General features: G+C 33.5%; 2 protein-coding genes across 3 annotated transcripts; both read right to left on the reverse strand.

Annotated features, from left to right (window-relative positions):
- Positions 1-6,956: 6,956 nt before the first annotated feature.
- LOC130804392 (uncharacterized) lies at positions 6,957-9,160 on the reverse strand. Its single transcript, XM_057668847.1, has 2 exons — positions 8,647-9,160; positions 6,957-8,076 (listed from the first exon to the last, which is right to left on the reverse strand). Exon 2 carries the CDS (start codon positions 8,030-8,032, stop codon positions 7,148-7,150), a length of 885 nt encoding a protein of 294 aa, XP_057524830.1. The 5' UTR covers positions 8,033-8,076; positions 8,647-9,160; the 3' UTR covers positions 6,957-7,147.
- A 7,045-nt stretch (positions 9,161-16,205) lies between these two features.
- Positions 16,206-22,619, reverse strand: LOC130804464 (uncharacterized). Of its 2 annotated transcripts, XM_057668939.1 has the most exons (17): positions 22,359-22,619; positions 21,687-21,798; positions 21,387-21,579; positions 21,106-21,207; positions 20,933-21,005; positions 20,627-20,701; positions 19,779-19,872; positions 19,478-19,670; positions 19,197-19,298; positions 19,024-19,096; positions 18,718-18,792; positions 17,869-17,962; positions 17,568-17,760; positions 17,287-17,388; positions 17,117-17,186; positions 16,948-17,022; positions 16,206-16,447 (listed from the first exon to the last, which is right to left on the reverse strand). In XM_057668939.1, coding segments are annotated over exons 1-17 (1,647 nt in total). In that variant the 5' UTR covers positions 22,379-22,619; the 3' UTR covers positions 16,206-16,446. The 2 variants fall into 2 exon arrangements, with proteins under 2 accessions (XP_057524922.1, XP_057524996.1); XM_057669013.1 differs by lacking the exon at positions 21,687-21,798 and having other exon boundaries at positions 22,359-22,565.
- Between the last annotated feature and the right edge of the window lie 1,858 nt (positions 22,620-24,477).

Genomic DNA, 24,477 nt, shown 5'->3' on the forward strand with positions numbered 1-24,477 from the left:
TTGCGAGCTTCGTCCTCCTGATAAAAAGCTAGCTCCACTACAAAAACTCATGAATTAGCGATGGAAAATTGGCGAGGGGAAGTGTTGGTCGCCCATTGGCGACGACACGGCGAGAAGAATAGTGGTCGCCAACGCAAAAAGCAAACTGACGACGAAATGGCGAGGAAAAAATTGGTCGCCAAAGTCAAAAGTAACTGGGCGACGGGATCTTTGTCGCCCAGTCGTCGCCATGTATTATTATTTTTTTATTTTAAATTTCCCTGTTACTAGGCGACGGGTGCTGTAGTCGCTCTGCGGTCGCCATATTGAATTTTCCTTTTTGTTTTTGACGGTCCATTTTTCAAATAGTAGGCGACAGTTTATTTGGTAGCCGGTTGGTCGCCATTTTTATGAATTTGAATTCCGCGGTGTCCGTTCGTTGGCCATTGTATCTATAAATAATCCGATTGTTATATCGTAGTATATATAATTGGAAGCTAAAAAACTTGAAGAGGTTAGTGAGTTTTTTGTTTTTTTTTTATATGATTTAGTTTTATTTATTTTTATTATTTATTTTTAGTTTCTATCGTTATTTTATTTTTATTTACTTTGTTATTTACTTGATTTAATTTTAGTTTTTAGTATATATAATTTGATTTAATTTTATTGTTGAATTAGTACATATTTTATTTACTTTGTTATTTACTTGAGTTTTATATGTACTTGATTTAATTTTATTATTTAATTTCTATTGTTATTTTCTTGAGTTTTTATATTTTTTATTATTTTATATTTTGTTTTTATTGACATTAGTTTGCTTTAGTAGTTTTTATTACAATAATTATATTATTATTGTCATATATTGTTATTGTCATATATTGTTTTTGTCATTAACTTACTTTATTGGTAATTACATCATGAATAATTATGTTATTATATTATATTTAGGTGTTAAAAATGAGTTGTAGGCAAGAAAGAAGTTGGATGTACAACCGACAAAAAAATGGAAAGTTTAGTTTAAGATTTATGAGAGGGTTGGAAGAGTTTTTAGATTTTGCTCGTTCACAAAGCATGAGTTCTGAGATTAGATGTCCTTGTAAAAAGTGTAAAAATTGTTGTTTTAAGGAAGCAGATGAAATAAGGGAACATCTAATGAGAAGGGGGTTTGTTGAAAATTACTATGAGTGGGAATATCATCAGAACACAGAGATAGGAACAACATCTGATGTTGCAGCGGAAGTCGGAGAGCAATCGTCAAATAATCCAAATCCATACGCACAGATGGTGCATGATGCAGCAGCAAGTGTGTTTCCAGGCAATTACCATGACTTTTTTCCCTCACAGTATAATGTAGAGCCAGTAGATAATGAACCACCGGTACATGTTGACGAAAATCCAAACCCACAGTGTCAACAATTTTTTGAAATGTTAAATTCTGTAAATAGTCCTCTGTATGAAGGTTGTAAAAATCACACGAAGATGTCTATTATTGGTCGACTTACAAACCTGAAGACAGACCATCGTCTCACTGAGAGGTGTTACGACGATATTTGTGGTATTGTCAACGAAGTGTTACCAGAAGAGAATACGATGGTAAACAACTTCTACGAAACGAAAAAACAAATAGCTGCTCTTGGATTACCTGTTGAGAAGATAGATTGTTGTCCTAACGGATGTTTGATATATTGGGGGAATAATGCGAATGCAACTTGCTGTTACATTTGTGAAACTTCTAGATGGAGAAGAAACAGTAAGGGTGATAAGGTTTCGCGGAAACAATTTCATTATTTTCCCCTAGGGCCCAGATTACAAAGATTGTATGCTTCAGAGGCAACAGCTAAGCATATGAGGTGGCATGCAGAACACCGCACTAAGGATGGAGAGATGATACATCCGTCCGATGCTGAAGCGTGGTTGACATTTAACGACATTCATCCAGACTTTGCATTGGAGACTCGAAACGTGCGGCTTGGTTTGTGTACAGATGGTTTTAACCCATTTGGAAGTTCGGGTCAACAGTATTCATCGTGGCCTGTCATTTTAACACCATACAATCTTCCGCCATGGATGTGCATGAAGAAGCCGTATATGTTCTTGACCGTGATTGTCCCTGGGCCGAGTAATCCAAAGCACAACATTGACTTATATCTTCAACCTCTAATACGAGAGTTGAATATGTTGTGGGAGGAGGGTATTTGTACATATGATGTGTCAGGTTATGTCTCCAATATGGCAAGGAATATTGACATGGCCAAGCATCAATTGTTTGGCATGAAAAGTCACGATTGTCATGTTTTCCTGCAACGTTTAATTCCAATTGCATTTAGAGAATTGCTACCGGTGAAGGTTTGGGAAGCGCTTACGGAGTTGAGCTTATATTTTAGAAGTTTGACTACCACAAAGCTATGTGTGGAGGATTTGAGGAAAATGGAAGCAGATATTCCGGTTATCATCTGCAAACTAGAGACAATCTTTCCACCCACATTCTTTGATAGCATGGAACACCTTCCGATCCATTTGGCATATGAGGCTAGAATTGCAGGACCGGTCCAATACAGATGGATGTATCCATTTGAGAGGTATATAAATCATATGCAATTAAATTTTTCATTATTCTACCAGTGAACTAACTTTTCCGAACAGGTACCTTAGACATTTGAAACTGAATGTCAAAAATAAAGCTCATGTTGAAGCGTCGATATGCAACGCATATTTAACCGAGGAAGCATCGCATTTTGTTTCCCATTATTTTGAGCCACATGTGCGATGTAGGGTCAGAGACCTTCCTAGGAATGACGATGGAAGTTACAACAATGTTGTAAATGATGTATTCACAATCTTCAGTCATCCAATAAGATTTCATGGAAAAGGAGTAGCATATATTTTGGATGAAAGAGATTACGAGATTGCACATAGATACGTGTTAATGAACTGTCCAGAGGTGGATGTATTTGTATCTGAGTTTAAAAGTTCAATTCAAAGACATCAACCGAATTGGTCAAGTCAGAGGATTGAAGCGTATGTGCAAGATAATTTCACTGATGCGTTCAGAACTGCAGTATGTTGTTCATCTATTACGTTAGTTATTATATATGTATGTTAGTTTTACGTTAATTAAATTCATAAAGTTATTTCCATTTGTGTTACAGGCAAGACAAGGATCATTCGATAACCGAGTGAACAGTGACATTTTGAAGCAGATTGCTGAAGGACCACTAAAATATGCTCGGAGTTACAACGTCTGTTACACGAACGGATACAGATTCCATACAGTACGTCATGCATCAAATAAATTAGCAGACAATAGCGGAGTGTGCGTCAAAGCTGCTGACAACAGTCGTGACGAAGAAGATTTTTACGGGCATTTGCTTGAAATCGTAGAGGTTGAATACCCGGGGATACCTATCAAAAGAGTAACGTTGTTCAAATGTCATTGGTATGACCCAACTACTACTGGAAATAGCCGCGGAACAAATATTCATAAACGATATAAGTTAGTTGACATACATCAACGTCGCTCGTATCGTTTATATGATCCGTTTGTGTTAGCAAGTCAAGCATGTCAAGTGTATTATCTTCCATATCCGAGTACAAGACAAAATTTAAAAGATTGGAGAGCAGTTTGCAAAGTCAAACAGAACAAATTTGACAAAGAATTAGAACATGAATCCAAAGATGCTGCTTTCCAAGAAGAAAATAGGGACCATATTGAAATTGAAGAAGATGTATCCCACACACCGCTTCTTGATCCATCTGGCGTCATTGTTCAACAGGTGCATGATAATGATGAAGATACTGAAGAAGATGTGGATCTTGTACTGTCAGAAGACGAACAATCCGAAGATGAAGATGTTGAGAACGACGATTATTTTAGTGATGAAGATTAATTTAATTTTTTATATGTAATTATTTAATATTTTGTAATATTTAATACAATTTAATTATAATCTTTCGAATTATTAATATTTTGTAGTTATAATAATAATAATAATTATAATATTGATTTTAACAATAATAATAATATTAATAACGATAACATTTGTAATAAAATAATAATAATAATAATAATAATAATAATAATAATAATAATAATAATAATAATAATAAAATTAATAATTATAATAATAATAATAAAATTAATAATCATAATAAATATAATAATAATGAAATTAATAATAATAGTAATAATAATAATAATAATAATAATAATAATAATAATAATGAGAGGTAATAATCGTAATAATAATAATAATGAAATTAATAGTATTAAATAAAGGTAACTGCACAGCCGTCCTGCTGACCAATTACCGAAGCTTAGCGACAAGTTAGCGACGAGTTAGCGACTGCACGTCTGGTCGCCAGACGAAGAAGTCAAACAGTCAGGTCGTGTCATTGCAGGCAGCGACGTCTTGTCTTGTCAAAAGCTGCGCCAAATAACTTTTCCACTGCAGCAAGTCATCAGTGTTCATTCCCGAGGTTTGGCGACGACTCAGCGACCACTATTCCAGACGCTAAGCGGTCGCCCACTTCAGAAGACAAAACGCCAAAAGAAGCCCTAATTTCTCATTTCTTACGTAAACCGCATTATTCTTCTTCATTTTACTTCAACTTCTACTCATCGTTTAATCCTTCGAGTTCTTCATTTACCTTCATTTTCCTTCTCTATTAATTTTCTTTTATCTTCAATTTCTACTCATCTACAACTCTAAAGAACTCATATTTTTATTAAAAGGTTAGTGTTTATTGTTTATTTTTTAAATTATTTCAATGTGTTTTTGATGATGATGATGATGATAAATTATGTTTGAATGCTTTTCTTTTTTTTTTTTATGTTTGATTCCGAATCATTTTTCGAATTTCGAATTATGTGTTCTTGTCTATAAATCATTTTTTATAACTTGAGCATGTGTTCTTGATGATAAATTATGTGTTCTTCTCTATATATCATTTTTTATATGTTTTTAACATTTTCGAATTATGGTATAACTTGAGTATTTTTCATTTTTTTTATGCGTTTTTTGAATTTCGGAGTAATTTATATTTTCGAATTATGAATTATGGTATACTTTGAGCATGTTTTATGTTATATTTTTTTCTAGATTTTTTTTATTTAATATGTAACTTTTGAATTATGAATTTCGGAGTAATTTTTTTTTTATTTAATGCGTTTTTTAATATTTTGTTATTATGAGTTTCGAATTTTTTAGATAAGATTGATTTTAGTATAGATAAGATAAATTGGGACATTTTATTGTATAGATAAGATTGATTTTAGTGAAAAATAATATTAGGATTTAAAATAAATATTGTAGGGAAAATGAGCAACGACGACCATAATGATTGGGCTACCAACTATTTCTTGAATAATTTGTCGAGTAGCCACGACGATAATAACGACGAAGATAACAATAACCGAGTTCAAGGGAGTACTGAAAATACTCCAAGTGATTCTGTTGAAAATATGGAAGAGGATGATGGAGACGATCCTCGTCCGGATCTTCCATGGCTACCAATAATAAACAAGTAAATATTTTAATCATGTTATTATCATTTATATTTTTTCAATATTAAAATTTCAATGTTTACTAATTTTCTTAATTATTGTAAGATTTAATCCGATTTCCGGAAACACCATCGCATCGAAAATAAGGGCTACCTTCAATCATAGGCAAGATGCCGAAGGTAGTACTTGGAAGGGTGTGACAAAACACACCAAAGATTTTTATTTTAATGAGTTTAAGGTAAAATTATTATTTTGTTGTTTATTTTTTGAATTTGTTATGTATAAATTATTTTAAGTAATATATTTGATGGAATATTTATTTGTTTAGAAACAATACAAATGGGACCCTCGTCTTGAACATTTTGTTCGAAGGTCGTGGGAAGAGAAAGCCGCAAAGCGTTATGCGGATATGCTTTTCAAATGGCGTAAGACGTTGAAAAGCAAGCCCGAATTTAAACCTCCTTCCATCGATAATGAGACCTGGGCGCGATGGAAGGCGGATTGGGAACGCCCAGATAATAAAGCCGTTTCGGCTAGAAATTCCTCCAACAGACGTGGAGGAAAAGACAGAGCTGAAGCCACCCATATAGGTGGCTCAATCCCGCACGCAAAAACAATGCGGGATTTGGTGAGTATTTTGTAAATAAAGTATTATTATATTGAATTTTTTTGTTATCTTATGTTAGTTTTAAGTCGTTTTTTTAAATTATTTCAGGAACAATCAAAAGGTCAAAGACCCACGCCCTACGAAATATTTACACGAACGCATGGGGTCTTTGACAATGACACAGGAGATTGTTCCCAATGGACAAATACTAAGTCACAAAAAGTTAATGTAATAATCTATTAAACTTGTTTATTTATTTAATTTTAGTATCAATTAATATTTAGTTTATTGGTAATTGATTTACTTTCATCACTATTAACTTCTAAGACTGCATATATATATATATATATATATATATATATATATATATATATATATATATATATATATATATATATATATATATATATATATATATATATATATATATATATATATTTGAGAAAACAGAATTTAAGAAAATGTTCAAGCTTCAACATAGAGCATATTATTGAAATATTTTGAGAGTGATGAGAAGGTTTTGATGCAGAAGTAAATCCCTGTTTGTACGTGTTAACAAATATCAAACCAACAAATGCAACTGTATTAAAGTGAAAATACCAAGACATATTGGGCATTGCACTTCTTTACGAATAGCCTGAAGATCAACATATACAAATCTGTAACAAACCAAAGGCTGAACTCGTCAGGAATGTACAAATAATTGCACTTATCAGCTGCTCAAAGAATCGTTGATGAAAGAACAAACAAAACATATATATCATGGAGATGATTAAGCAACAATCCCACGCAATATGAAAAATAATCTAGTTATCAAAAATCAAAACTAAACAAATGGTTGGCAATGGGAGACTAACTCCAAGAAATTAAACACCTAAAAAAATAGTTGCCAGTTGTCACATATCTCCTAATGCTTTCACATGTATAAATAGAATATACCAGGAAATATACGACCAAATGCAAACAAGTTTTTTAGTTGTGAATGTGCTCACAAGTAGATGAGTACTACATTTTTTCAAAAAGGTATTTCTGATCATACAAGTTATTTACCTTCAATTTCAACTTTCTCCAGCTTTTCTCTTCAATCTTGCTATTTCTGTGTTTAGTGCCTCCACTTGTCTCTCATGGTTCCTCTTCAACGCATGATTGAGCATTTGTTCGTGTCGAAGTTTCTTGTCTGATTCCTCTAGCTGAACCTTTGTTGATCTTAATTCTTCTTCCAAATTTTGGTAGTTCTTCAAAGCATTGGAATCATTCTTGTACTTATGCTCCTTCCTAACTTGAAAATCAAGTATTTTCTTAGCATGTTCAGGAAGAGCGAGGACATTTGGTGGGTATGATATACCCAAATACACTTCTATCACCACCCGAGGATGCAATATACTCATGCCATTTGGAAGAAAACTTGAGGTGCCAACTCCTTGTCCCTCTACTAAGGCATTTTGATAGATCCAATAGATACCCTTATCAATGCCGTAGATGTTTACTTCTTCAACTTCACACTCCCCAACTAAAACTACAGCATGTGTGACTCTCTTACCATCAGGATGATACATTAACTCTTCCAATTGACCATTTTCATTGACCCCAAGGTAAGGACTCTCAGTGTAACGTGGGTAGTCAGCTCGAATTTCAATCACCGCAACTACTGGACGATTGTTTTTGAACAATTTCCTCATATATTCAACATTAATGGCTCCTTCATCAACTATATGTATCTCGTTTAGACAATAATAAGTACCATTCCATAAGGGACACCCCCTCCTAATTGATCTATGGGGATTCTTAACCTCTAAACCACAAGCTTGTTCTAATAGATCCCAAGGCTTCCAAGATCCAATTTTATTGGGGAACATTGACTTAAGTTGTTTGTACCAAGTTTTATGAAGAAAAAGAGGTCCATCTCGAATGTGATACCCCGCCTTGGCCCAACAAATACGCATGTCATACTCTATTTGCCTTGTTGTAGCAGGAAAGCTGCACAAATCTGTTAACAAAAATTATGACTATAAAGCTTTTATTTATATTTGTATTTTTTTATATGGGACTTAAAAAAGAGATGTGAGAGCTGATATAGCCATGGTTGACTAGAGTTGTATTTTAGAGATAGCTTAAGGTTTATTGTAACAGGGAAGCATCCCCTTATTTTAGTACTAGTTATTAGTCACTCATAGAATAGCTAGTTTACCTACTTCAATTCTTTGTTCAATGTACTAGTATGAGTAATTAAATTACTACTTCTACCTATATAAAAGCTCTTTTTCCATTGGCCCTAACCTTAATGTCCTTGACACAGTTTTTTATTAGCTTGTGTTTTGATCTATAATTGCTGCACCAACTTTATTTCACTTTCGATTATGCTCTAATAAATACTCACATTATTCCCTAAATACCTTAATTCTTTTAATACTTTGATTTTAGTGATGAATGCTTCAATTGTGTGAACCTTAGAGAAAGGGACAAGCTTAGCTTGTTTTTGTGTTAGAAAGAAACTGAGATAGATATCCATAAATAAATATTAATGAAAATAGCTGGCTGAGCATTAAAGGAATTATACCTTGGAGTGAATCAAGAGCTGGCTGAACAATTTGATTACCCTCACTGACAAATTTTTCCCAAATGTAGTTGTATTTAAGTCCAGTTCCTATTCAAAAATTTAAGAGCTCAACTCAACAGTTAGAGTACATCACAACAGTTAAATAAAACAATCACAATCAATTAAGTCTAGACTCTAGAGAATGTGAATTGCTTGACTTCCCTTCCAAAAACAAAATGTGGTTGTATTCTTGGATGCAACATAAGTGTATATTGATAAATCAATTTGTTTTTCATCTACTGAACTTCTTGTTGTAAAATAATTATGACCAAAGAATTGTGAAGATGACTACACCATTACAAGAAATTAATGTATTTAGAAGAATATATCTAACTGTTAAGTGACACTTATATCAAAAGGATTAAGAAGAATTAAGAGTAAATGGGAATATTTGTGTAATAAAACAGAAAGAGATGAATTAATTGTGTATGAAACAATGAAAAACACTCAAATATAGACCACCATACAACTATAAACCACAAAACATGTAACTCATAATAGGAGTTTGAGATTAGAAAGGATTAAACAAGGATTTGATCAATCAAACTATAAAGAGTAATAAACTCAGAAAGAAACAAGTTGTTGAAGATTTCGCAATAATAGCTCAAATGCCACAAAGGTAAAGAATCATTAATTCTCATAATAAGGATTAATGTCTTAATGATGACCAAATAAGAGGTAATTGCTACAATCCGGTAGGTACTAATTTTATTTACAAATGACTAATGCCTCTGTTTTTATTTGTTGTTTCCACTTTTCCATCTTATTTATTTGAGAATTTTTTATTGGAGTAAGTCACAACTCTTGTGATGATGAGGATGAATTTGATCACCTAATTGCACACACTATGTCAGACACATTGTAGAGTGATGATGTATGTGAAAAAGATTGTGGACACTTGGAGTTTGGCACTTTAAATGAGGCTTTGAAAGAAGCTAAGAGAGGAGGAATAGTGGAGGTGTGGCATGCTAGCCAACAAAGTAGAAGAGGCTCCAAGGGATTGTAATACATGGAGCCAAGCAAGACAAGCAAAGGGGATGAAGAGCACAGTGCTAGTTCGAGCTACTCCATAGCTCACTCGAGCAAATCGGCAAACAATGGGTGGACTTGTAAGGTGCTCGTTTGAGCATTGTTATGCTCATTCGAGCACCATATTCATCGATACCTCATAGAGGTCACCTATTTCAGTTTTTGGGAGAAATGAGAACATCACTTAAATTATTTTATATATTGAAGTATAATGGCTATTAACAATCCCAAAAAATTACTACTTTTATATTATAGCCAGCCAAATATAAGAAAATCCAACACATAAAATCTATGTGAATTACTAACATAATCAAATTTAATATAGTACAAAAGTAGTAAATGATTCCCTCGTTTCAAATAATACTCCCTCTTATTTACCCTATTTGTCCCATTTTGTTTTTCACACTTGCAGAGGCAACATTTTAATCCTTAATATCTCAAATTATTCTTAATTAAAAATTATAAAAAGTTGATATTAATAATCCTTGTATTGAGAAGAATCAAACAAGATCCCATATGATTATGTTTTAACTTATAGATTAAGAGTAAAATACAAATTAAGAGTGATAAGTGAATAGTGCCCAAAAATAAATGGGAAAAGTAGGGTGAATAGAAGGGAGCAAAAAGTAAGATGTGTAGTTAATATAGAAGTTGATAAGAGGAATTTTGAGTATTGCAATTGATTAGTTTAAGAGTAGAGGGAAATTCAAACTATAATATCTTGCACAATAATATATTTCTCCAAGGCATTAATAGAACAAAAACTAATTAAGAATAACAAAAAGTAGTAATTTTATTTTATATAGGTACACATTACCTTCAGGTTGTTGGGCAGGATGTTTGGACGAGCTAGCACCCTCAACCTCAAGAGTGGTCATATTCCTTGTTTAGGGAATGTGATGAGTAACTGCAAAATGAAAATGAAAGGAAATCGTGAGTAATCAGAGACATTGATAGATAAGACCGTTGAAAAACCTAAAGAAGTTTTGACAGATTATTATTAATCTTTTAGAAATACTCTGTTTTTTTTTTTTTTTTTGACATTCCTTAAAATTAGATTTTCATCAAAATTAGAGGGTGTTGAAACACATTAAAGTTTGTTATATGAGGACTATAACAAACAGATGAACAGACATTCTCTATCTCTTGATGCACCATAGCGCACAAAAAAGAATCATCACTACAGATTAAATCATATCACAGGAAGCTCCATCACTAACCTAAAAAAAACTGCATTTAAATCACATCATAGGATGCTAAACACAAAACGGTCCTGTTGTCCTCCGCAAACAACCCCCATAACCATCCCCTAAAGCTATAATCTAAACAGAAAACAAAATGCATATATCCACAGAAAACAAAAACAAGTTGCATATAGCCACAGAAATACAGGATTCAAAATGCAAATGAAAGAAATAGAAATCAAAATTTTGAATTACAAAGAAACATCAACAATCAAAACTTTTTTTGTAGTGAATAGGATCATATCCAAACTCAAAGGAAGACAACAAATCCACATTCCACAAGCAACCAATGTAAGCATAATATCATTTTTTACTCATCGTCCAAAACCAAACAAACAGCTAAAAGCACCAACATACAATAACAATGTAAACACAACCCTAAGTCAAGGTCGGAATTTAGTGCACATACTTCAATATCAAGAAAAAGGCTCACTGTAAAATATTTAAAGGTTGGATTCTGGAGATTCAAAACCAAACAGATTTTGTATTACTAAACAAATACTACTTTAAAACAATCCTAGTGAATAGTAGCACTACAACTTCCATTAAAAAAATGTAGAATCAACACAAAAAAGGAGACGATCGTACTATTTTCTACGGCCAGTGAACAAAAATAACCAACAAAGTGATATGCAGTGAGGGGGAAGAGCAGCTGCAGGTTTATCACAAAACGACAACTAATTTGATTTTGTAGTATTTTACACTATAAAAATATTACATGTACCTACACGGCATGCTCATTTAAGTGTGGTAAACTTTTTTGCAATTAGATTCGGTTGGATTTCGAATCGGTTATTTTTCGGATGCGTGTTACGACGGGTCACACTCGGGTCGGGTCGATTAGTCAGTTCAGTTGAAGATTGATTATTCAAGCTATCAGGTTAGCATCGGTTCGGTGTCAGTTGAAGTTCGAGTTGAGTGCCAATTGGTCTCGGGTTGTCATCGGTTAATAATTGGTTCGGTTTTACCAGGTACAGATCGGGTTAGGGTACTTTTCAAGTAGAATTCGGTTATGAAATACTAATTAATATCGATCGAGTTAATATCATATTAAGTTGTTAGTCATTTTTTAATTGATGATGAGATTCCCTTTACGTAAAGCAATATAATTAAAATGTAAATCAATTAGTGATTATTACTTTGTTACTTTTACTTGTTTGACTGTAATTTAAAATTAAATAACTATCAGTTTTCATCTAATTTGATTAAAAGTAGTTAAATAAACATTGACCATTAATTATTCACTCTAATATATGAAGCCATGTATTTATAAAATTTAATTTATTAAAATATCTATTATTTTATTAGATTAACTAATAAGATGATTGAATATGAGTCGATTATACTTCTATGTTAAAAATTGGTTCAGGTTTACAGTAGTTCAATTAAAAATTCCTTCGGGTTAAGTCGGTTTTAGCCGGATTGAGTTCGGTTTCGAGCATGATTAGGTTCGGATATGACTCGGGTCGGTCACTATTAGATTCGGGTAATATCAGTTAACGGTTATTTGTCAGTTATAAAAATTGGTCGCAGCTCGGGTTCGATTTTCCCATTTTCGGTTATGTACTGGTTCGGGTACAACTTCGGTTCGGGTTATGTCGGTTCGATAAACCTAAAAAAGAAACACATTTTCGGGTCGGTTTACTTTCGGGTCGGGTCACATTTGAATAGCTCTACTCATAAGCATGGCTACAAATCAATTTAATAATGTTAAAATTTTATATATTCAACCACACTAATAAGCGTGGCTAAAGGACAATTAGAAAAATATATAATCAACTCAGCCACACCAATAAGCGTAGTTAAAGCACAATTAAAAATATGAAAGTGATTAAATCAGCCACACTAGTAAGTGTGATGATGTGCAAATTTTAATTAACCGTAAGCACATGGGGTACTTGTAGCTATATGTGTCGAACTCAGGGAAACGAGTTAATAAACCGTAAGCACACTAGTAACAAGAAGATTTTGTTTGAACTTGATATTAATTCTAGGCGAGATGCTTTTTCCTAAAATATCATTTCCTCCCTACTACGGTGCTTGGAAATAAACCGGAAATATGTTCTGAGATTCAAAGAATCAAACTAAAATCCCAGCACATGGAATTTAGAATGATGTAAGAGAAACTTAAATGGAAGAAGATACGGAAAATTACAAACGAGGATTACAAGTTCTCGATGTAAAGTGTTAGAGAGGATAAGAAATTCAGAAGTTACATGTATGTCTCATGTAAATCTCATGTGTCCAATAACTTACACATGCCTTCTATATTTATAGAAGAGCATACAACCATTCATGAAGTAATATGTCACTTCATGAACCACAACATCGATTCAGGAATCAATGTCGATCATAAATCAATACATCCCAATATATTCAGTTAATATAACCATATTAACCGTAGGTAGTTATTGCATAACCAACAATACCGAATAAAACGAGCATTGCAAAAACAAGCGCGAAAGTAGCGGGCCGCGACAAAAGTCACGAGCCGCGACCTGTACTTATACCAAAACAGGAACTTTTTGCAATCTTGGGATATTTCTAATTAATTATTTATTTAATTAATTTATTTGATTTAATTAGAGCTATCATTTCCCATGACCATTATACGCTCTAAATGACAACAGTTGTTCTCTTGATTGTGCCAACTTTGATTGAGGATAAAACAGTCCCAAAACTGATAAAGTCTTTTAGATCAAATTAGAGTCTTTCTTAGAAGGTACATGGCTATTAGTGGACTCTAATGATAAAATAGCTCATTACATTATATATTAGTCATATTCTCTCTTAAATCGCACTAACGAAGTATGAGAGGAAAAGGATATTAATTACTTAAAACTAAAAGGAATTACATTACTCGAAAAGCATATTCAACTTTGAGAATGAGTGATTGCTTCATAATGTTCGTTGAGAAACTCTGTTTAGTGATGTGGTTAATGCTTTGGAGCTTCATTTAATTATGTTAACTCACTTTATTTAACTTCATTCGATTTTCACATCACCTTTGAATTATGTGTAGAGTAGAATATGGCTGATGCACTTTAACTTATTAATCCTTTTTAACCATGATGATAGTAGCCAGAAGGATACAAATAATTGACCTTTTAAATAAGGATAAATAAGTCTCATTTGTACTTATTTTATATATGTCGTGTTTCAATTTCTCTATTTGTTTTTCTGTGGGCTATTGTTAGGTAACATTTCTTCTAGAACAGTAAAATTCAACTATGCATAAGTTAATCAATCCTGCCAAGTTATTGCTACTATCTTTTAGTGTTCTATTGCTATAATAATGTTGTTTTTGCTTGTTGCGTTGTTTCAATAAGTTTTTAAGCTGATTTTAGTCGTCATTCCAACTATCGGTATTCCATCGGTAGCAGACCTCGACTCGACCAACCAACAACATCGTAAAACAACCTCGACAACAAAGCTGCCCAAACAGTAGCCATTCAACAAGCCAAGCAACCCATCAACAATGGACGTCTAACACCCATCAGTTGTAACACGAAAGTGTATTAAATAGCATTATATAAAATAGAAGTGTATAAATCCTTCAATACGTTTTCATGCCCTACATTGATACTGTTGTGTACAATTACCTATACATCTTTAGCCCTTGCATTCTTCACACCTGCATTCTTTACCTATATATGCATTCGTAATATTGTTAACAGAAATAAAAAATCATTATGAAAAATTCAATAGTGTAACTTGAGAGACCGCATGCGTAGCACTTGACCCCACAACTAGTTTTAGAAAAATGCAGGTGTATGGAAATTTTTTGGAGAAAGAAAAAATCAGATGAAATAAGTGATACTATCGGCTATCCTCATGCACTTTCATTTTTCAGGTTCTACAACTATGAGATAACGATCTTTGAAAGCCGACAATTTTCATGGTTTTGTTTAAATACGCTAAGTACTGGCATAATCCTTTGATATTAATAACTGATAGTGGATAATTTTGTGATTTTTTCATTCCATATTGTTTATGTTTTTTTGGTTTGTGGTGTGGAAGGATATTTGGAGTAACCAATTTGTTCATGCCTTTTTCATTTTGGTGCAAACTAAGGCTGATAAAGCATCATATTCATGGATTCATTGATTTTCTTTAATAATTCCTCTCTAATCTTGACAATCATTGTTGATTTGATAGTTTCAGTTGTTAAATAATTTGTAGGATACTACAATAAATGGGGCTTTATTCAACAACATTTGCTACCACGATCTGTAATGATGCTGTCCTTCAGAAGGTCATAAAGTGGAAAAGATTATGTTTTTCTATCCTCAGAACTTCCATTGACTGAACAACTCTCTGTTATTGACTTAGTGAGTTTAATCACCTTCACAAGGTCAGTCATCCTAATTTTATTAATTTTCCAATCACTTTCGTTTTAATGACATCTCCAATCAGGGCTTGTTCTTGTAAATGTGTCGTTTATTTCAATGCATCAATGGTGCATTTGAGTTCACCCTGATGTGTTCATTTTTACCAAATAAAATTTTTGCCAGAAGATGTTATTTTTATTTTCCTTGTTAAGTAGAACAATGCTTTTGATTTGATGGCATTTTGTAGTGCCCAGGCAATGGGTTTCTAATGTTCAATTATTAGACGCCATTTTTTATGGAAGTTAATGATTCGGGATTGTACTCGATCTTCTTGGTATTGTTAGGTTTGTGTCGTGCAACTTCGAAGTTGTTGGATCATACTCTTTGTTGTGCACTAAATTGTTCATTTGGATGTTTGCGATTCATGAATATCGACTCTATAACAATGTTCCAAGCAGTAAAGCTTTGGTGTTTGTAAACACTTAGAAGGTTTGGACTTGGGAGTGAAAGGACTCATCTATAGAGATGTGTATTACGCTTTCGATTTAAATCAAAATAAATGTCCTATAATTTTATTATTTGCACTTGTCCATTATAATTAAATTATAAACTATTATAATTAATAATAATGTATCATAACTAAGCAAATTTTAAAATAATAAAGGCCCATTTAAAGCCCATATAAAGCCCAATTCATTTTCAAAATAAAAGGCACATTTAAAACCCACCCGATATAAAGCCCATTTTTTAAGGGCCGAAGGCCCATTGCACACTCCTAATCACTCATAATAAAGCGTGTGCAGAGTGTGTGTGGGTTCACAACTTGAGAAAAAAAAAGTTTCTTTACTTTGTTGGGTTTGTTTGTATTAAGTAGCCTTAAGTTTTTGGTTTCTGAAATTCCTTACATTTTGCCTAATAATAATAATAATAATAATAATAATAATAATAAATATTTTGCACATTTGTTTTAAACAATTAACTTGGAGTGTATTCTCAATTCTGATATAGCACTTGAGAAAATACAAACATGTTCCACAGAGTTTGTAAACATTATAGTCAAATCATCAGTCCATGCAATATAAAATATCACGCACCACTCTGTAGTCTGTATGGCGTAGCTGCGCAAAAGAAGTCCAGACTCATGAATTTACCTACAGTCTACAGACATTGACAAAAATAAGACTTCATAATAGTAAAAGTCTAGTAGTACAACTTATTCTTTATTAATCAATCAATCTCATAGAGACTCCGGCAAGTATCATAAAACACACTAAGGATTCCAATTCACCAAATACAAAAATAAGACCTACTAGATAATAAAGCTAGGCAGAACAAAAAACATGAAGAGGTAGAAAGGATGTTTGTGGTTCCTACATGCACGTGTTTTATTGCCTACTAGTTAGATACACGTGTACTACACGGTTTTATAAAATTTAAAATAATTATATACTTCTACTAGATTATAAATCTAGTAAATTGATTCGTTCGTGTAGGTAATCCCCACATACACTTAATGTACGTGTATCATTTCCCACTTCTTAATAGAGTCAATTTTCATGGACATGTGCATTGATAAAACAAGAATGAGATTTTAAGTAATTAAATTCAGAAGAAAAAATCTTCTACACAATAATTTATTTGTGAAACATGATCCTTACCAATAGGGCGTGTAAACCGGAGATGGAGGATATCCCAAATCATTGGTATCGTAGCCTTGGTCCAAAATTGATTTTCTAAAAGACCAAATACAAAACACATAATTATATTATAATACCATGAAAAACAAAAACAAAAGTAAGAAATGGGGAGGTGAAATAACATCATTACCCATTTTTCCTAGTTTTCTCCTTGACTGAATCCATAGGCGTAGCTCCACCACTCTTTGGCGACATCTCAGCTGAGAATTCAACCAAAAATTCAAGATCAAAATCAACGTAACATTAAATAAGTAAAACAAATGACTCAACTGCCACCCAAGTGAGTATGTGAGCGATTACGTATAGTATCGGAAACATCATCATAACTGCGCGTTAAAAGTTCAGCAGGGGGATGCTTAATGTCGGCGTTTTCTCCGCACTCCTTGCAGCCATGAGATTTACCTACGGACATTAGAAATTATTCACAATTAATGACGATAAAAAAGGTCGTATGTGGAATAACTCGGACCATTTCATTCCAATTATAAATAGATATATATTATGATTCTTGTTGAGTGAAGAATAAGAAGTCAAACAATTTGTTCGCTTAATCATTTTCTTAAAGAGAAAAGAAACTCCACCATTTAATATATCACAATAAGTGACTATATGAACATCGTTTGGACCAATGAGCATCTCGCCAAAGAAGAGCTTAATGGAAGAATCGGAATCCTGATTGGCTGGTTTAGCTGTGAAATTGCAATGGAGCGCAATACCATCAGGCTTCATTATGGCACCACTTGTCAACGCTTCTACAAGCTCATAGTTGGTACCCTGTAAATTATGCATGGTTAACAAAAGACAACAAAAACACAAACAATAGAAGACTAAAAGCAGAAAAAACAAGGACTTCTAGGGGGGAAAAAACAAGGCTATAATCACCTTTTCATTGTTGTAGTGCTCCAATAATCTTTGAGCACCTCTAAGAGTTTGACGACGATGCCCTTCAATGTGATACTCCTCGTCCTCGGGATACCTTGATCATGAAATGAGTTTTGAGTGCAAAACAGTAATCAGAAAACATGGGTTTCCATAACAAGAATTTATTTCATAGACATAAGCCTTATCTCTACAAGGGTTATCTATAGAGGAGAACAAGAATGCCGAGGAGTAGAAAGGAAAAGCAAAATTATGTAAATCCTTTCCAGCCATAGGAACATACGACACAGAGGAGAAATGGCAAGGGACAACAATGAGCATCAAAAGCATTCCAAAAGTCTCATACAAGTAATATCATGCATAATTGCAAAGGACTAAGAGTGTAATCTTAATTTAGTCCACGGCTGAAGAGAATGTAAGTGCCATAGTTAGGTAAAGCTAAATTACATTAATATAAGAAAAATAAACGCAAGGGCAGAATACACAACATGTTATATAAAATGAACAATTGGAAAAAAGACAAAAATCTATGTCAAATTTGGGTGATAAAATTGATTGATGAACCATAGGGAAAAGTGGAACAGCAACGAGATTAATTAGTGCAGCAAAAAAAAAATGTCGTTATGAAAACAGAGATTCCAACATATTCCATTGCATCAAACTCGAATTCATTGTCCAAATTTGAACTCTAGATGCATTGTGCACATTAATCAATCTAGCCAGAAAACATGAAGCTACAACTTATGCACATCAATCAGTCCATGATAAACTAGATTATTGTCAATAAAACAGGTAACCACACTTTGTGGAGACTACTGAAAGCATGACAATAGAAGTGATGATGAAGCTTACTCGTAGGGAGGACAAACCGGAGATTGAGGATATTCCATTGCATCAAACTCGAATTCATTGTCCAAATTTGAACTACTAAGAAGCCAAAAGTCATAAAGCAAAATTGTGATAGCAAGTAATTGAGACAGAAAGAAAACAACTAATCCACAATAATAATTTCATGAAACATCATAGGTAACATAAATCAAATATTGAGAATATTTGAGGTCATCCCTTACGTAACCTTGCTCCACAATTGATTTACTAAAAGAAAAAAATACAAAAAGCAATAAAATTCCATTTAACTTGTTTTTATAACATCATTACCCATATTCCAAAGTTTTTTCCTTCTTCGCAGAATTAATAGGCACAGTTGCACATCTCTTTGGCGACATCTCACCTGAGAATTCAACCAAAAATTCAAGATCAAAATCAATGTAACATTAAATAAGTAAAACAAATGACTGAACTGCCACCCAAACGAGTATGTGAGCGATTACGTATAGTATCGGAAACATCATAATAACTGCGCGTTAAAAGTTCAGCAGGGGGATGCTTAATGTCGGCGTTTTCTCCGCAATCCTTGCAGCCATGAGATTTACCTACGGACATTAGAAATTATTCACAATTAATGACGATAAAAAAGGTCGTATGTGGAATAACTCGGACCATTTCATTCCAATTATAAATAGATATATATTATGATTCTTGTTGAGTGAAGAATAAGAAGTCAAACAATTTGTTCTCTTAATCATTTTCTTAAAGAGAAAAGAAACTCCACCATTTAATATATCACAATAAGTGACTATATGAAAATCGTTTGGACCAATGAGCATCTCGCCAAAGAAGAGCTTAATGGAAGAATCGGAATCCTGATTGGCTGGTTTAGCTGTGAAATTGCAATGGAGCGCAATACCATCAGGCTTCATTATGGCACCACTTGTCACCGCTTCTACAAGCTCATAGTTGGTACCCTGTAAATTATGCATGGTTAACAAAAGACAACAAAAACACAAACAATAGAAGACTAAAAGCAGAAAAAACAAGGACTTTTAGGGGGGAAAAAACAAGGCTATAATCACCTTTTCATTGTTGTAGTGCTCCAATAATCTTTGAGCACCTCTAAGAGTTTGACGACGATGCCCTTCAATGTGATCCTCCTCGTCCTCGGGATACCTTGATCATGAAATGAGTTTTGAGTGCAAAACAGTAATCAGAAAACATGGGTTTCCATAACAAGAATTTATTTCATAGACATAAGCCTTATCTCTGCAAGGGTTATCTATAGAGGAGAACAAGAATGCCGAGGAGTAGAAAGGAAAAGCAAAATTATGTAAATCCTTTCCAGCCATAGGAACATACGACACAGAGGAGAAATGGCAAGGGACAACAATGAGCATCAAAAGCATTCCAAAAGTCTCATACAAGTAATATCATGCATAATTGCAAAGGACTAAGAGTGTAATCTTAATTTAGTCCACGGCTGAAGAGAATGTAAGTGTCATAGTTAGGTAAAGCTAAATTACATTAATATAAGAAAAATAAACGCAAGGGCAGAATACACAACATGTTATATAAAATGAACAATCGGAAAAAAGACAAAAATCTATGTCAAATTTGGGTGATAAAATTGATTGATGAACCATAGGGAAAAGTGGAACAGCAACGAGATTAATTAGTGCAGCAAAAAAAAATGTCGTTATGAAAACAAAGATTCCAACATATTCCATTGCATCAAACTCGAATTCATTGTCCAAATTTGAACTCTAGATGCATTGTGCACATTAATCAATCTAGCCAGAAAACATGAAGCTACAACTTATGCATATCAATCAGTCCATGATAAACTAGATTATTGTCAATAAAACAGGTAACCACACTTTGTGGAGACTACTGAAAGCATGACAATAGAAGTGATGATGAAGCTTACTCGTAGGGAGGACAAACCGGAGATTGAGGATATTCCATTGCATCAAACTCGAATTCATTGTCCAAATTTGAACTACTAAGAAGCCAAAAGTCATAAAGCAAAAATGTGATAGCAAGTAATTGAGACAGAAAGAAAACAACAAATCCACAATAATAATTTCATGAAACATCATAGGTAACATAAATTAAATATTGAGAATATTTGAGGTCATCCCTTACGTAACCTTGCTCCACAATTGATTTACTAAAAGAAAAAAATACAAAAAGCAATAAAATTCCATTTAACTTGTTTTTATAACATCATTACCCATATTCCAAAGTTTTTTGCTTCTTTGCAGAATTAAGAGGCACAGTTGCACATCTCTTTGGCGACATCTCACCTGAGAATTCAACCAAAAATTCAAGATCAAAATCAACGTAACATTAAATAAGTAAAACAAATGACTGAACTGCCACCCAAGCGAGTATGTGAGCGATTACGTATAGTATCGGAAACATCATAATAACTGCGCGTTAAAAGTTCAGCAGGGGGATGCTTAATGTCGGCGTTTTCTCCGCAATCCTTGGAGCCATGAGATTTACCTACGGACATTAGAAATTATTCACAATTAATGACGATAAAAAAGGTCGTATGTGGAATAACTCGGACCATTTCATTCCAATTATAAATAGATATATATTATGATTCTTGTTGAGTGAAGAATAAGAAGTCAAACAATTTGTTCTCTTAATCATTTTCTTAAAGAGAAAAGAAACTCCACCATTTAATATATCACAATAAGTGACTTTATCAACATCGTCTGGACCAATGAGCATCTCGCCAAAGAAGAGCTTAATGGAAGAACCGGAATCCTGATTGGCTGGTTTAGCTGTGAAATTGCAATGGAGCGCAATACCATCAGGCATCATTATGGCACCACTTCTCAACGCTTCTACAAGCTCATAGTTGGTACCCTGTAAATTATGCATGGTTAACAAAAGACAACAAAAACACAAACAATAGAAGACTAAAAGCGGAAAAAACAAGGACTTCTAGGGGGAAAAAACAAGGCTATAATCACCTTTCCACTGTTGTAGTGCTCCAATAATCTTTGAGCACCTCTAAGAGTTTGATCACGATGCCCTTCAATGTGATCCTCCTCGTCCTCGGGATGTATCAATTGGGTTACATCTCTGGGGGACAAAGTGGAACATAAAGGGAGTGCAAAATAATGTAAATCCTAAGTAGCCAAAGGAACATATAACAGAGTGGAGAAATGGTAATGGACAAACAAAGTGCATCGTAAAGCCTCTTGTCATATATGAGTTTTTTTTTTAACAATCACTAAATTAAGATCAAGAATAAACACCCTAATCTTTTAAGATACAAGCTTATCTCGTTTAGAAATTGGTTAAAACAACCCCAAACAATAACTAAGCATATAAACACAACCTACACCAAACAACTCACTCTTATGTTAAGGGAATGTAAATTTGGACGAAGATTTGACGAATTGAGGTTGTTGATAGCGACAGGGGAAAATGCTTATTGAAAGGGCATCATCATTTTTTGTAAACCCTAAGTTGTACTTGTTATAAACAAATTGACGAAACAATTCATAATCATCATCAATATCTAAATCCCAAATTCAATTGAAGAAACAGATTGAAGAAACCGATGGAAGAAACTATAAAATCCATACTAATTCTTGTATTTCAGATAGATCGAGAAACAGAGAAATAAAAGTACATACAGCGGTAGACGGTTGATCATGATTGGACTCACACCGGCAGATGACTGACGGTGGTCGGAGAGGGGAAGAGGAGAAGAACGGTGCAGAGGATGAAAGGAGAACAACCGAGAAGATCGAGAAGTAGCTTTCTGATAATAGCAAATTTTCAATAAGTTTTTGAAGTTTAATTGATGACAGTTTTTTTTCTTTTCTTTAAAAATATACTCTTTTTTTTAAGTGTCTTTAAAAATATACTTTAATAAATGTTTTGTAATGTTTGGTTATTATTATTTTGCAACTAAAAAAATGTTGCAATCATGAATTATGAATATTTGTTTATGCAAAGAAATTGGTCAACTTAACGTGAGAAGGAAGAGACCCTTTGTAAAATGGATCCTGCTGCTGAAGAGTCCGAATACTCAAATTGGGTTCGGCTATTGACCTGCAAAATGAACAGAGAGTCACTTATTCGGGGGTTGCTTCCCGAAAAGCCTCTCCGACGCTCTAGTCAGTGGTCGGAAATGTGGAACAAGAAATAAATGTTAGTAGTTGAGAGAGAGGGAGTTTTTGGTGAGAAAAAGACATACCTTAAATGGTAATAAATAAGGGTATTTATATGGCAATAAATGACATGAGTTGATTGTTCCAGGGGTATTTTGGTAATTTCACCCTTAAGGTGGGCTCTCTTGATATCTTGACTGACTTCTAGGGGTTTTGGGCCTTTTGACTAGGCCCATCAGATTAGGGCTCGTTGACCCCATAATAATACTTCCTTCAATTCATTACTAATGTCTCATTTGCTTTATACACTTTATCCAATTCACTTATTCAATCGTTAATATCTCTAATTGTTAATAATTAAAAATTATGAAAAGTTAATATGAATAATCGTTATGTACCGAAATCGGATTTGACGATACATGGAATGGAAGTTTGGGTGAGCGTGGGCGCACCCAGTTGGCCAAAGGATCGGTTAGCATTGTTGGCCATTTGGTCTTGTTGTCGCCTTAACCGCCTTAGGCGTTCGGCATTCAGTCTACGGGCAGTAGCTTCGATCTCTAGGTCGTATTGCTCTAGAGATCGAGCTCTTCTATGCATTCAAAGAACTTAAACACAAAGGGGTCTAGGATAGGGGACAACAAGCAAGTGTAAAGTAGATCAATCAACAAAACAAAAGGATTATGCGTCGCCTCCCCAGCAACGGCGCCAAAAACTTGATAGGTGCAAATTTTAATAACTGCAAGCGCACGGTTTACTTTGAGAAGTTCCACATAATATAACTTCAAGCTATAAAAATTAGTTTATGCAAACTTCCTTTTAACACTCCCTCTCATTTTCTATCTCTTATGTTCATTCTCCACTACATTCCTCATCTCATTTTCTATTTCATTATATTTCTTCTAAGCTGAATACAACATTTAATTTTCAGTTGAATACAAAATTTTAATTCTTAATCGGTTTCTACATACGCGTTTACCACTGTACTTCACCATACAAGGATTCTCTGGCTTAAATGAACCACAAGGGCCATTCATCATATGATACAACATAAGGCCACGAAGATATGGCTCGGACAGTAATGGAATCTCATCACAAACAAACTTATCAAATTGTTTTGGCTGCCTAATCTTTGACCCATGCTTTAAAATAATTAAGAAATGAGCATGCGGTAAACCGCATTTCTGGGATTCAATCACATTATCATAGCTGCAATCTCACCAAAAAACTTTAGAGTTTGGGTTTCATTAGTTTACATTTCATTTTCTGGTTTCATTCACATTTTGTTTAGATAAACTAAAATGAAAACTGTTAATAGACAATGTTTGGTTTTAAAAATAATAAATTTAAAAAAATATAGAAATTGAGTAATGCAACAGATTCTGTACACACAATCATCAATCAGAAACTCTTAGTGAGTTACAACACTTCATTGTACCTAATTAAAAAGCATAGAGCTGCAAATCCAAACATAAACTTATATAACATAATCAAAAGTACATTTACAAAATAACCTTGTTTTGATAAGACTGCATGCAAAATGAAGCTTATCATGTAAGAACTGAAAATGAGAAATCGAAAAGTTAGAAGCACAAGAATCACTAAAATGTGAAATTATAAACACAAGAATCAAAAAATTAAA

The sequence above is a fragment of the Amaranthus tricolor genome, chromosome 1, assembly GCF_026212465.1.
Source record: "Amaranthus tricolor cultivar Red isolate AtriRed21 chromosome 1, ASM2621246v1, whole genome shotgun sequence".
Classification (NCBI taxonomy): domain Eukaryota; kingdom Viridiplantae; phylum Streptophyta; class Magnoliopsida; order Caryophyllales; family Amaranthaceae; genus Amaranthus; species Amaranthus tricolor.